The 15821-nt window shown below is 32.8% G+C and overlaps 2 protein-coding genes across 5 annotated transcripts in view; one reads left to right on the forward strand and one right to left on the reverse strand.

The window, feature by feature from the left end:
- On the forward strand, positions 1 to 6334 carry calypso (ubiquitin carboxyl-terminal hydrolase calypso). 2 transcript variants are annotated; one of them, XM_015333649.2, is made up of 8 exons: positions 1 to 226; positions 642 to 856; positions 944 to 1701; positions 1831 to 1961; positions 2079 to 2183; positions 2274 to 2596; positions 2670 to 2818; positions 2944 to 6334. In XM_015333649.2, exons 1-8 carry the CDS (start codon positions 169 to 171, stop codon positions 3020 to 3022), a joined length of 1818 nt encoding a protein of 605 aa, XP_015189135.2. In that variant the 5' UTR covers positions 1 to 168; the 3' UTR covers positions 3023 to 6334. The 2 variants fall into 2 exon arrangements, with proteins under 2 accessions (XP_015189135.2, XP_015189134.2); XM_015333648.2 differs by having other exon boundaries at positions 3 to 226; positions 1828 to 1961.
- Positions 4781 to 15821, reverse strand: part of LOC107073153 (uncharacterized) — a 25016-nt gene continuing 13975 nt past the window's right edge. For 2 of the 3 annotated variants that reach the window (XM_089178734.1, XM_089178733.1), the window contains exon 2: positions 4781 to 10931. In XM_089178734.1, coding sequence (XP_089034860.1) covers positions 9514 to 10911 — 1398 coding nt within the window. In that variant the 5' untranslated portion in view covers positions 10912 to 10931 and the 3' untranslated portion in view covers positions 4781 to 9513. The remainder of the gene's footprint in view (positions 10932 to 15821) is intronic. The other variant, XM_089178732.1, reaches the window with a different exon arrangement.

Consider the following 15821-nt stretch of genomic DNA (forward strand, 5'->3'; position numbering starts at 1 on the left):
TGTATTTCTCTTGAAATGTCTCTGCCAATGTCACGTGATAAAGTCACGTGACATATGTTTTGATGTAACATGGCGCCTTTAACATATTATATTGACAGTATAAGGTTAAAATAATAAAAATTATCCGTCTAGTTGTACCTCAATTAGGATTCAAAATTGGATACAAGGATGCCTGTTGATATTAATCGATTGACAGAAGGTTGGCTAGAACTAGAAAGTGATCCAGGTATATATGATTATTTATATATAGATGGGTAAAAAAGAATTTATAGGTCTACTACAATTGTGTATTGACCAAATGTTTAATTGAAATTATATTTGATGTGTTATTACAGGTTGATATAATAGTTCATAACTTACTTTACTACTCATGTTCATGTTTGTAATCGATGTAATAACACGTAAAGTAAAAATAAAGAAAAAGAAAAAGAAAAAGAAAAAGAAAGATCAAAATTGGCTTGGAGTAATATATTTGAAATGTAATATGACTTAGCAATTTGTACTATGTAATAAGTTTGAAATCTAAAGCAAAGAACGATTGAAGGATTAAAATACATCAAATATATTTCAGACGATATAAACAAATTATGAGAGAGACATGGAAGAATTTAATTATCATTGATTTCTTTATATCTTACTAGGACTGTTTACGCTTCTGTTAGAAGACTTTGGTGTTAAAGGTGTACAAGTAGAGGAAATATATGACTTACAAAAGTCTTTAGAAGGTCCAGTTTATGGGTTTATATTCTTATTTCGTTGGATAGAGGAGAGACGCTCGAGGCGTAAAGTTGTAGAACAGACGGAAAGTTTTGTTAAAGATGAAGACATTGTGAATAACATATTTTTTGCGCAACAGGTTTATATTTCATTACTATCACAAGCCGCATAATAAGGGTGTTGTTTATTTTAACGATATTATTAATATAATAATATTTATGTATAGGTTGTTCCTAATAGTTGTGCAACACACGCATTATTATCCGTCTTATTGAATTGTCCAAATATTCATTTGGGGACAACTTTATCGCGTTTAAAATTGCATACGTCTGGAATGTGTCCGGAAAATAAAGGTTGGGCAATAGGTAACACGCCAGAATTAGCATGTGCTCACAATTCGCATGCTATGCCGCAAGCTAAAAGACGTCAAGATAAAAATACTGGAGTTTCAACTGGTAGATTTACCGGTGAAGCATTTCATTTTGTAAGTTATGTACCAATAAATGGTAGACTTTTTGAATTGGATGGTTTAAAACCATATCCTATGGATCATGGACCATGGATGGAAAACGAGGAATGGACGGAACAATTTCGAAGAGTTATTACGGATCGTTTAGGTATGGCTACGGGTGAACAATTACAAGATATAAGATTTAATTTAATGGCTGTTGTTCCTGATCGTCGCTTAGCTATTTCACATAAATTAACTATGTTAAAAACAAATAGACAAATAGTTTTGGAAGCATTACAGCAACTTGTAAAGTTAACCCACCAAGATAATGGAACGGAGAAAACAACTAATGATCCCGAGAAAATGGATAAATTGTGCGATAGGAAAATAAAGGTAGACGAAGAAAATGTATTATCCAATAAAATAGAAAAAGATGAGTCGTCGTCTGCTATATCTATTGAGAGAAATAATGATACTACAACTGATATTGAAGAATCTACTTCACATATTGGTACTACTAAAATTGATTCGAGGTAAAGAGTATTATTTTCTTTACAAATTATATTTAGCGGAATATTAATATATTCATTTGGCCATTTACAAATGTGAAAATAATATTGATGTTGTGATTGTGAAATAAATATTGATTTCTATTGTAGTAGCATGGAAAAGGTAGTAATGTGCGCTTTAGATTATGCTACTCCACTTCAAATTCAGACTTCGCCGGCTCATAGTTCATCGAGTACTGATACATCTTCTGAAATTGGATCTGCATTTAATTCACCAACACAAGGTAAGTGAAAATATTTCTTAACAATATATTTAGATAATGAAATTCTTCACATATTCCTACCCCCCCCCCCCATATTGTCTTCTAATTTTTAATATCGTTTTTAATATCGTTTTCTAGCTTGGGGTTGGAATTCAGGTCAAAGCAGTCCAACATCGACAAAAGATTTCAAAAAATTTGTCGTTATCAGAGTGGCTGGAGATGAAAAGCATGAAGCAGGTTTAAGTAAATATCAATTACTACTTACAATTATTAATACTAACGTAAAGATTGTTGCTTTTTATAAATGATTGATGAGAAAATATTTATTGCAAGGTCGTTCTCTTGGTAACATCAATATAAATGGAAAGAGACTGGTTTCGGATAGTGGACATTTACATAAAAAAGTCTGTTTATCCGGAGAAGTGAGAATACCGCATGCACGTGTCAAAACCAGTAACGGTGATACGGTAACGGAAGAAAAGAAAGTTGAAAAAATAGATCCAAAATTTCAGAACTGTTCCAAATATCCAGAACTCTTTGAGCCACATACATTTGCTCCGAAGGATCTCTTAGCATTATTGAAAAATTTGGAACACGAGATAAATAGTTGCGAAACTAGTTTAAAAGATGAAAATGATAAAAGAAATAAGTATAAAGTTAGTATATAGCGTCGTTTCAAATAATTATGGATCATAGATAAATGTTCAAATAATTATTCTATTATTTCAGATTGATGATTGCAGAAGGACACATAATTATGACGAGTTTATATGTACTTTTCTTTCCATGTTAGCGCAGCAAGGCAAATTAGCTGAATTAGTTCAGCAACATCTTACTTTAAAGAAACATACATCTGTATCAGTGAGTCGAGTTCACAGGTATGCTATAGAAATTTAATAGTTTATCAAATGCTAAGTATAAGTGAAGCAAGGAAAATTAATGGTGAATGGTGAATGGTGAATGGTGAATGAATAGATGTTGTTAATGTTTTAAATGTTTCTAGGTCTTCGAAGAAAGCTGATACTCGTACCAATTCCTCACGTCGACGACGTGGTAGAACTAAATGTAAAAAACGAAAGTAATCGATATCGAGCTGACAAAATAGGTTGGTAATGATGAAAGTGATATCAGTTAAAAACTTGAATAAATTCATTTCATGATCTATTTTAGATTAATATTATTTATATTATCATATAAAATAAATCATCAAATGAATGATCATCATCATCATCATCATTATCATCAATCAATCAATATCTTGATTTAAAGAAGCCATTTTTGAAATTATTGGCACAAGTGGTGTTAAAGACGTAACATTTATTAAATACAATAACTGCTTTTTATTCTGAACCTTTATTTAACGCAATCTTTAATAAAGATGCAGAATAATAAGGTTTTTTATTGAAAAGAAATTTTAACATTTACAATGTTCTTCAATATTTATAGATTCAAGATTTATAGATGTTATTATTTATTTCGAAAGATTTCATATGAAATATTGTAAGATTTAATTAATCTCATCTCGTTTATTAATCATCTTTTATTCATAATACAAATTCGCACTTTTTGATTGATTATTTATTGTATCGTGTAGAGATTAATATATTGGAAATGTTTGTTTATCAATTTTATAAGTATGATATATCTTAAGTATCTTACTTAAGTATCAATTTTTTAATTGTTTTATTTCACAAGTTTATACTAATTAATATATATATTATTTAATTATCATTTGGTATCATATAAAGTAAATCGGTTTAATAATGAAATATACGATTTTATATTAGCGGAAGATGGTATAAAATAATTAAAAATAAACGCAACAAAATTGATAGTTATATATATATATATAATTCAATATAAAAAGTAATAAAAAAAATTATATCACGCAGAAAGCCATTTGTTCTTTGCACGCGTAAAAACGCGCGCGCGTTGACAATTTATATTATATATTATACTATTTCCGGTTATAAACATATACAATTATTTAAAATATGCGAATAATAAAAAAAAAACAATACATTAGATAGTGAAAGACTGGATAAGAAAAATATGCATATTAAAAATAAAGATATAATAAAAAGTTTCGTTATATATATACATATATATATTTAACAAAAACCTTTGTAAACTAAACAAATAGAAATATTAATGTAAAATAATGTATATGCGATAGATTTAAGAGTGGAATTGTGCAGTTCTCTCGTCGCTTAACACTAAACATACTGGCTTTTAATTTGAAATTAAAATTTGGTTTTTTAAAATTAATTTAAAAAGCCAGTATCAAATTGACTATTGACTATTATCTGTATTCTAATGTGAAAAATTTCATTATTGTTCAAGACCAATTTAAATAAGTATGAATAAGTAAATGTAAACTGTCGGTAGGCTTATTGTTAAACGACGTAAAGAAGAATATGAATAGACGGAGTGAGTTTTGTCGAAATATGTACAATAAAGAATAAAACATTAAAGTTCATTTCTTCTTTGAAGTTTTCTTCTTTTAGATTATTGCGAATAATTTCTGACAAATAAATACTATGGTATTGACTGTCAAGAATCTCTTTGATAGACGAACGTATATCTCAACACACATACATTATTTGTTAATAACTGTACAAAGACTCTAATATTTATAATATAAAATTGTGAAAAACCCAAATATATCGGAATCGCTGTATATTTTGTATTCTTACGAACTTGCAAAAACATTTTAGAAATCTTGTATTAAATGAATGAATGAATTTTTTTACTTTTGTATAAGATTTCAGTTGATAAGGATTGTAGGTTGAGAAACGTTGCGATAGAGCATAGTCAATGATAATAGAAATTTCATCAAATATTGTTAAAAACATTGAAAATATTTATTTTGATAGTTCATATACAAGTACACTACACGCTCTGTGTATGTGTGTGTGTGTGTGTGTGTGTGTGGATATGTTTATTAAAATCTAAAATACATACACCTCCGGAACAGCCGAAGAAAGGAAAATCAAGCTTATATTGGAATCGCGATATCTCCTTGTCGTTTCATAGTCGTCGTAGTCATTATTTTCATAATTGCCATATTTTAATATAGACAACAGTCGACCGCCTAACTCGTTTTAGCATTGTATAGGAACTGTCTTTAAAACACCCGTTATTATTATTATTATTAATATTATTATTATTATTAAAATTATTATTGTAATTACAATTATTTTTATTATTATTATTATTATTATTATTCTTATTCTTATTCTTATTATTAATATTATTACTACAACAACAATAGGGTAACGAAATTCCTTCTCTCCGGCCGATTTGACAAAAAAACTTCCCTTGAAAATGTACGCCATTCGACGGCACGCACGACTAGCGTGCTTTTTGGCAAAAGTGCAGTTTACTTACGTATATGTATATATAGTGTATACATAAACGTTAAATAGACATCCAAGATCAATTAATTAGATCGAGGAAGTCGTCTGATGGTGTTAATCTATTCTTCCACAACGAACAAGTTTCGTTATCGTCACAATTATTTCACGGATCGTGAAATTTGACAAGCGACATACATATGTATAGTATATGTTTGTATGTATATGTAGTATGTATTTTCGATTGCACGCTGTAGATAGTCTCACCTCAAATAATTTTGTTTTTTCATTTTACGATGACTATGCTTCATATTTTCGGACGGCTATAAAAATGATAATCAATCCATCAATGATATTCACTAAAGTATTAACACAGAGGGATACATCCAACTCTTGTCTCTCCTATGTACTACTACTCATATATCATATACGTATTTATGTATTATGTATGTATCTAATAGGCACTCACGGTAATACTACAGCAATTAATTTGTCAATTATTTAATACGCGCTTTATCGTATTTTTCTCATTTTTATACAAATTCTGGACGAAGAAGAAAGTTTAATAAACGTATTCTGTTTATTATCAGATTTCACTATGAGATAGATCTCTTATAATTAGATTTGAACAAATTCAAACGATTATGTTTATATTATAGAAGTAGGTAATCAAAAAATGAAAAATCACCAAATAATTATTTATCATTTGCGTCATTTGCTTCTTTATCTTTGTTCTTTTTTTCTTTTTTTCTTTTTTTTTCTTTTCCGGGCAAGAGGCGATTTTAAAGAATATTTTTTTATTGCTAGGATAGCCTTTATCGTGTGCTTGTGTCTTTGAAATATTTCTTTGCTGTTTCTTGGTAGCCAATAATAATGAATTGGCTTATTTAAAAACGATTCCTTTGGTAAACGGCATCCTCTCGTTTTTAGAATTTGGCGCATTATTGTATAACACATGCCGTGTATAAAATATAAATGATATTTATAGACAAAAAATAAGAAAAATAAGAAAAATAAGAAAAATAAGAAAAATAAAAATATAATTACAAGTAGAGAGATATATTATAAGGGAAAAAGAATAAAATCATTGTCAAATTTTTCCGCGAATAACGCTGATTATAATAAACAGTCTTGTGAGGTGCTTTTTTTCTTGTCTTTCTTTTTTATCTTTTTATATAAATCTTAATGAACGTGCTTACAGATCAAGTACCATCTTTGATCTGCTTTGGATGTGATTCAAACGAAATCGTTTCAGCTTATCTGTTTTTCGTTACGGTCGCTCGCATTCGTTAAATAGGCGGTCGATGTAATATAAATATAAATAGAGGTACGTTTTATAATTAAAATAGCTTTCGGTTAATGTTAATCACTGTTAATCGTCGACGTCAATGATATAGAAATTGGTCGACTCGTTTGTTCCATATTATAGCAATTATTATAAAAATTATTACAGCTATTATTATAGCTATTATTATAGCTATTATTATAGCAGACATCCTCGTCGATAACGTTCGAATGGCTCATTCTCTCTTTTCCTTCAAATTTAATATCAAAATATTTGAACAATTTTCCAACTATATACTATATTGTATTTCTATATATGCTTTGTCACTTTGTTATTGAGTCATTTTTCTTCTTATTAAACAATTAGTGATTTCAATATTCGAATAGATATGAAGAAATTAGTGTGCTATACGTGAAACGTTTTTAAGCAAAAAAATCAAGAAAAACTAAAAAAAAAAAAAAGAAAAAAAAACAGGAAAATAAATGGTTTTATTTTAATCACGATAAAAAGTACAAAGCGAGAATCTTTTTACATTTGTTGTCTAAAGATTATATAAATAGAGACATGTATAAAAAATAATGTATGCATTTTTTTGTTTGATCGATTGTGTCTTGTATCCATTCTGTTACAAAATCGATCAATCCTTCTTTATAAGATCTTTCATTATCGTATATAGCACACTAAAGAACTTTTAATAAAACTTTCTTTGTAATTGGTATACAAAAAAGACATTAGTTCATTTCAAATATGCCAATTAATTTTTGACTTATCGTATACAATATGTCATACAATAAACAAATACGCAAAGTTATTGTAACGCGAATTAACTTTCTAATGAACTATATGCACTTTGCAAATATCTTTTGCTTTTTTTTTTTTTTTTTCGAGAATCAGTCATTCGTCAAAAAATATTCAATTCTATTTAAAAATCGTTACTATATTGTATAAGACTAACGACGACTCGCTGCTTCATTTCATTTCGATGAATTTAATGAACAATAACCGCTCGCCATAATCACGATGTCGAAAAATACAATTATTTCTATATTCCTACATATATATATATATACACACACACGCGCGCACAAACACACACACACACACATACACACGCACACAAATATATATATTTTTTTTGTATATATATATTTACGTATTTAATATATAACTATAGGCTCACTTAATATTTCGATCCTAAATTTCGATTTGAAGATTGACAATGAATTTCAGCTTATCAAAACGAAGATCGGATAAAAATACTTTCAAATTTTGTCAATATTTCGATATATAACGTTTAAATGGTGCTGTACAAAGTACCCATTGAGCAGTTACGTAAACTGCAAGTCAATAATATATACACCTGTATGTATGTGTGTATATATATATATATATATATATAGGTATATTTTTGGATGATCATATGCGGTATGATGGATGAATTCTCGTTCCTTATCTGGACGTATACGCGTACGATCATATCTTTTTTACGATCACCGATAGCAAAAGTATTAAATATGAATATAATCGCGAGAAGAAGAATGAGAGGTGAGAAAACGATTAACGATGTTAACGATTAAATTATGATAAAATCATGAAGAAAAAGAAGTTTAAATACGCGATCACGATGATCATTCATAAGTAAAGCTCGAGTCTTATTCATTTATTTCATTATCTTTTCTTTTCTTTTCTTTTCTTTTATTTTCTTTTCTTTTCTTTTCTTTTCTTTTATTTTCTTGTTTTCGTCGGCGAATGTAAAAACATTGATTTTGCATAAAAATAGATTCATTCGGTTGGACAATAAAGGCTCGAGAATTGTATTAAAAGAAGAAAAAAGATAATGATAATGATTGTTTTGATTTTTATCGTGCGCCATAGATGTAGAGTATAGTAATTTCTAATAAGGCGACTTTGTGTGTGTGTGTGTGTGTGTGTGTGTGTGTGTGGTGTGCGTGTGTATAAACGTGACGTGATACATCCGTTCTTCAATGAAAGACATTTTTTTCTTTCCTTTTCTGTAAATATTAATGTACATATATGAATATATATATATATATATATATATATATATATGTATGTAATTTACGTAGGAAGAAAATGAAAATAGTCTTGAAGAAGAATGTTATCGAAACGAGAGCTTATTATTTCAACGCTTTATCAATCTCTATGATACGAAATGTTACATTTTTGAACGTATCGTTGTGGTAGTGAGATAGCCGGTTGCGCGACGTAATTGTTAAATAAGAGAATAAAGCCGCTTCGACACGAAATAACATTTCTAAAATGTTACAATAGGTAGGCTTTGAAATGAAATATTTTTTGAAAGAGGGGGTATTTATCGCGTACACGCCGACGAAACGTAAGTATTGTGGATACATTTTGTAAAATTGCATTCGCGTGAAAGCAGCTTAACTCGTTTACTATTTAATAATAAATCCGCTTAGGGAATACGCGCCTTAAGGAGTAGGATGATTGATTCGTTATTTCATTAATTAAATCAAAGAAAGGAAAAAAGTAAACATATATCACTTAGGTATAGAAAATAATAAACTCTCGTTGGAAATTCTTTTTAAAATGTTTTCCTAAACTCCTTAGAAATTTGTACGTATCTATGCGCATGTATATAAATAATATGTAACACGTATATTTGTAGAGTAGTAAGCCCGTGCGTACATCGATAGTCACTGAAAATTCATAAGAAAGTTCTTATGACGATCCTCCTCCTCCTCCTCCTCTTTTGTTCGTCGTTTGAGGGTAGAATTTGTTGTTCACGCGACAAGTAAACGAATGGCTCGATATTTTCTAATAAACTTTGATCAAAGTTATTAGCAAGCAAGAACCAATTGGGGAGAGCATCTCAAAGAGAATAAAACGCGCAAACAATTCGAATAGAGTTAATTATGCAGAGAAAACTCTTGGAAAGATGTAGTTTCGTTCATGGTCCATTGGTCGTCGCGTTAGTTGACAATGAGTGTCCAGTCATAAGACTGTCGGCTGGCTTGCCAAGACGCAATATCGATTGCAAAGATGCAACTTCGGATGCGAGACGATCGAGCCTCGACTTGACTTCCCTTTCACTTTCCGGGACGGTAGGTACGACGCTTGGTCCGGTCCATTCGGCTCCCAAAGAAATACCAGAATCACGTTCGTCGCTGGAACCTTCGTTGTCCCATGGGGGCGACGCTCTTGGTCCAGGTTCCTGCTTGATACCTTGCAACGCAAGGAGAGCACTAGCGGCGTCCTTGTCACCGATGCGGGATTTATGCCTCAGTTTGTGCGGTAGACTGTTGTTGGCCGATGAGTTTACTACCAATTGTGGTCCACCTTCGTCGCCGCTACCAGAGGACAACTCGAAAGGTGATTGTGCTCTTCGACCGCGTGATAAATTTAACGCGCTCGTTGTATCGAGATGCATAGCTGGGTGTGGGTAAGGATATTGGAAGCTCTCCGTTTCCGGATAAGCCGTTGTTTCGGGCACGTAAAGCTGCGCAGGTGATCTTGGTGATCTGGCACCGCTGACCGGCTGGTGGATAACCGAGGTGTGAACCGGGCTGGGAGTTCTCGCGTAAAGAATGGCTGCCGATGTTGGTAGTTTCGCCCTCTTAACGCTGATCGGTGGCTCCGCGGGCAACGCAGCGAGAACGTGTTCCGTACTGATCACGGATTCGCCGCATATTCCAAATTTGTCGCGTATTGCCTCGAGCTGCGCCTTTAGGATGTGGTTTTCCTTGCTCAGCTCCATAACTCGTTGCTCGAGAACCATATCGTTGAATCGTCTTTTCTCGCGTGACCGCTTGGCTGCCTCGTTGTTGCGTCTCCTCCGGTCCCAATAGCTGTCATCCTTCTTGTTGTCCGGGATGAATTCTCGTTGCTTGCGCTGGGAAAAGAGCTCTTTTCTGATGTCGAAGTTCGGGGGGAAGTTTTCGGGATGTGTCACCTGTTGGGCGTCTTGTTGAAGATGCTGCTGCTGCTGCTGCTGCTGTTGTGCCTGCTGTTGCTGCTGCTGCTGCTGCTGCTGCTGTTGATGATGATGATGATGATGCTGCTGTTGCTGTTGCTGCTGTTGTTGCGTCTGATGATGGTGATGATGGTGATGAGGAGACTGCTGAGGTGGTGGTGGTGGTGGTGGTGGCTGTTGTTGTGGCTGCGGCTGCGGTTGGTGCTGTTGAATCGGTCCACCGTGATGAGCCGGATGTGTTAGCGGTGGTAATGGTCCGTGAGCATCGTGACCTGCGTGTGCCATTGTGTGGCTAGCTGGCATGTTGCTATTTAGGCAAGCGGTCTCACCATTGATGGGCGATCCACTTTGACGGGCGACAAATTCTGCCACCATAATTCGTCTTCTTAGTACATCTGCGACAAATAATAGAGGAAAAAAACAATATTAGATCAATTATATTAAGATTACAAAGATGGAAAATGTCTAGTTGTTAATTCAATAATTATTGTTCGATGAACTCGAAAAGGTTTTGTAACGTATCTACTACATTTATACTATTATTGCACGATTATATAAACGATTGCCAAATATGCAACGATATTAATAGGCTAGCACTTATAATTAGAAATGTATTCGTATGGATTGAAAATACAAATTTATACGACGATGAGTTGACAATAAAATAATCGTCTTTGTTTTCGATAAGGTCGAAACGACGTTCGATTTCAAAATATCGAATATGTACATATCATTGAATCATGAAAGGTAATTTATCCGATATAGTGCATTGACAATTTGTAATAGTTTACTTTGAATTGTTTTAGATAACGATAGAAAGTGTAGTAACATGATAATTTATTATGTACAAGAGAGCTAGCTTTGTCTGACGCGGAAGAATTGATTTTTTTATTATTTTCATTTTCTACAATGACGATCGAACACTAATATCCAACTTGCTCAGAAAAGGCCATAATAAGTGTGGCTTAGGAATCAGGAAAGAGGAAACGTTTTACGATTCCTACAGATGGTTGACCTCCTTCGGTAACCTCGGCCATTCGTCACGCGAGAACACTCATTTGAAAGATCGCAAACTGTATTGATCGTTTGCTTTTTGGTCATGCATATTGTGTATTGATGCGTGTATTAATGCGTATATTAACACGTGGATAGACATTGTTCTTCGAGGAAAATCGTCTTTCTTATCAATCTTTTAACAAGAACGGTCAGTAAATTCGTAACTTTTTCTTTTGTATTATGCAAGTCTGCTGTATCAAATTTGGAAAGACAAAATGAAAAGTTATTTGACGAGAGCATTATTTCGTAAACACTGGTCGATATCCTCTGATGATCGTCTTTCATTTCTTAATGAGCGAATATCAAACACAGCGGTGACCGATAAAGTTATACACGCCGGCGTGTTTGTCGTAACTCGGTGTTGCTCAATATTACGTAACTATCACAGTGCGATGTGATCCAACGAGGCAACTCTATACACGATCTACGCTTCTTGAGTAACAACTATCGCAGGCTTGTAACATTTTCAAATTCCTACCTCCCCACTCTTACCTCCACATTTTATAAGCGTAGAGGTTCGATCATCCGATTTATATATATTCCGGAAGAATATGATGTTTCCGACTAAAAATAAATACTAACGAGTCAATTTGTTAGTTGAATATAAAATTCGAAATGTGGAAGGACGATAAGATATGATTGATAATAAAAAATCTAATTTATATTCTTTCAACAAACAGGGAAATCATATGACTGCACAAAAGATTTCAATCTTTGTATTTTTCTGATTTTGGTCAAATATTCGAAAGAGAAGATATGGGTATGACGAAGAGGGAGAGAGAGTAATCTTAGGTAAGGTCGCGCTCAAGGTCCCCAAGTCAGTGACCTCCCTCTTGTACAGGAACGTCCTCAGCCAGCGTTACCCTTCGTGAAATCGCTTTCAATTAATGACGATAAAATAAATGCTCGCATCCCTATTTAAGTAACCGGTCCTCGGAGATCGCACGTATCATCGTCGTTTGATCTTCTGCTCTGCCTCTTTCGCGCGTGATTACAATATTACGATGTCATAATGCTTCTAGTGTGTTTACCACATTTAAACACTAGATGGGTCTTCTTGTTTAACCCTTTGGTCATGGCCTGGGAGATTGCATTTTCCAAAAGTTCTAATCTTTTCATTTATTTTATTTCTACCAAACGAGTTAATCGTCTTATAGGAGTTTATATGCAGTATGCATATACAGAGTGTTTTCTATTTAATTGAAATTTCAACGATCCACGCGTTTGTATAAAAATAAATAAATAAAAAAACACACACACACACACACACACGCTATATACATTTAATTTTCCTTTAACACGGTTAAATAATTCTGTGTTATATCGGAGCAGTAATAAAACAATGTTCTAAGAAGGATGTGAGTATATGTGTATACGTATATAAGCTAGGTCCATATTTAAGCATTTATGATATACGAATCTCTTTGATTTTAATTTTAAAATAGCAAAAAAATAACATACTTATTCATTCAAATTCATTTATCATTTGCAAGATAAATTTATATATCTATCTATATATATTATATGTATGTTTATTGTACGATTATATGTCGTAAAGTTTACTATTACAAAAAGCGTCACGTTTACTTTTATGATTTCTACGTATTCGCAATATCGTGTATACTTTTGATTATTATAGAAATATACCAACGCAAATGTGCGACGATGTTCATCCGTTTACGAGAAGTTACGTAAGTGCTTTGAGTTTCCGCAAAAGAGCCAGGCCACGTGTTTTATGTGGTTATGGAATATCGTTTGTCCCAACTCTCATCCGGAAACCCATAGTCTGCGATAACTGGGGAAGATTAACCGACTAACTATTTTTGAAGTGAAAAACCATTTAAATTTAAAGAAAAAAAAATGTTTCACAATTATAACACGATGTAACATGATAATCAAATTTCAACACTCGAAGCGACACGTGGTGACGCAGTTATATAATTTCGTACGCCTACATTCATAAAACATATCCACGTGTTGAATTGTCGTAATATTATAATAGATTCTCTGTTATACACGCGCCAACTAATATTTATATTTATTCAGGTTTTCTATTTATTATCAAGTCACCGAACGATCATGTAATGCAATATATTTACCTCGTTGTTTTTCTAATTGTAACTTGGTACGTTTGATTACTTGCGAGCAACGTTGAAATAGTTGTTAAAGAATTTGTCTCAAATTGTTTAAAAAATTATATATATGTATATATATATAATATTGTAAAATACAATGAACTTTGAATAAAACAAGGCACAGTCTATTGCGGTAGACAATAAGATCTGTGCTGTCCTCGGTTAGTCATCATCTAATATAGTAGGGGTACGCTCACGAGAACATTAGAACGTTAGGTTCTGCAATGATCTGTTACGTAAAATTATAAGAAGGAAGGAGTTTGCGATTCGTTGCACCGTTAAAAGGTTTCGCGTTGCGCGTTTGCTGCCACGTGCTGGCGAACGAGGCTTTAGATACTTTGCCATAGGCTGGCTTATATAGACACTTTAAACTCAACAAACTTGGCCTCGTGCTTGGCTAGTAAGGTAGAGTTTTTAGCGGCATTGTAAATATATCAACGAGTCTCGTCTAATATTCACGTGCTCTCTTGTGCCGGCTTTCTTTCGGCCCTTGCAAAAACGTGTCCGCCTGCCTGCCTGCCTGCCTGCCTGTCTGCTTGCCTACCTATCTTGTCGACCTTCTCTTCTTCTGACGATAGTTAACGATATTACACGAATGATTTCTTTCTTCTAAGAAATAATCTCACAGTTTTTTTGTTTACAACATACTTAGAAAACACGTAATTGAATGAACGACGTTTTCTTTGGCACGGCTCGTTTACGACGAAATTATATTATCTTCAAATATATATATATATATATATATATATATATATATATATATATATATATATATATATATATATATTCCTTAGTATCGTTTAGAATTATTTGCTTAGATTCGGAAATTCGAGGTCGTAATATAATTCCGCGACGGGCATTCGTTGGTTATTTAGATCGAAACATATGATTCCTGGCGTTTCAATGTTTCATCCTCCTCGAAATGATTACGTAGCATTTATTGGAAGCGATTTTCGCGATTAGTCAAATACTGCATTTAAACTTAACTACGTGCTTTATTGAAATCAACGAGAAATTTTTCTTCATTTCTTGGTATTGACATTCCAAAGAAAGATTATTCAAACTTTTTCCTTTTCACGTAGCGAAAATTCAGACGAAATCAATTTCATGATTTCTTATTTGCATTTATTTTAATTCCATAACTAACTAACTATTATCTATATATTGACCGACTGTTAGTCGGTCTTCTTTATTATCGATTGAGAACGTGATTTTTGTTGGAACAGGAAAGTCCACCCACGTGAATTTCTCATGTGACGAAACAACGGCAAATGCGCACCTTCGTCCTACGTCGTTTCTCTTTGATGATGAAATATTAGCGTTATTTCGCGTTGTTAATTATATTATGAAAATATAAGGAATGTATCGAAATGAAGATCTAATCAAGCTGGAAAGTTAAGCAACGTGGGCACGATTAGAAATGGATGGATAGAAAATGGATAGAAAATGGATTTGCACGTGACTCTCTTTGGAATAGACAACCGAATCTAGTACGTAGGTACAATAGAACTAGAAACAAAGAACACGCCCTCGTTTCGTGAACGACGACGACGACGACGACGACGACGCGTCGTTATCGTTATCGTTATTGTGATCATTGCGAACGTCAGTATTAGACAACGTGCTGCATCGTGCGATAGTGCTTGTTATGATGTCGATTTTAATCCCTTCTAAACCTATTTCAACATTGAGATTAGAACTCGACATTTTCTTAAATTGTGCAATTCAATGAATTTATAAAATAACATATAGAAACAAAACTATTATACATAATAAATAAAATAAGAAATGATTTTTGTTGAAGCATATCTTGGAGAGAACACGTTTACACGATAGAATGGGATAGGATTTCGCGCGACGTGTTGCGTGACGCATGCGGAAACACGTTGCTGCAGCAAAGGTGTCGCGTGACGTATGCGTCAGAGCTATTTCACACTCACGTTTTACCGATATTCCTATTTCTCCCCTTCCTTTTTTTTCTTTTTCTTCTTTTTGAATTTTTTTTTTTACTTTTACCCTATGTAGATTTCAACTTGAATTACTGCCCAACATTTAATAAATTTAAGTAAAAACACTAAATCAAAATACACGCAA

The sequence above is a fragment of the Polistes dominula genome, unplaced genomic scaffold (genome assembly GCF_049000335.1).
Source record: "Polistes dominula isolate Pdom_NZ unplaced genomic scaffold, Pdom_raw_medaka contig_18, whole genome shotgun sequence".
Taxonomy (NCBI): Eukaryota; Metazoa; Arthropoda; class Insecta; order Hymenoptera; family Vespidae; genus Polistes; species Polistes dominula.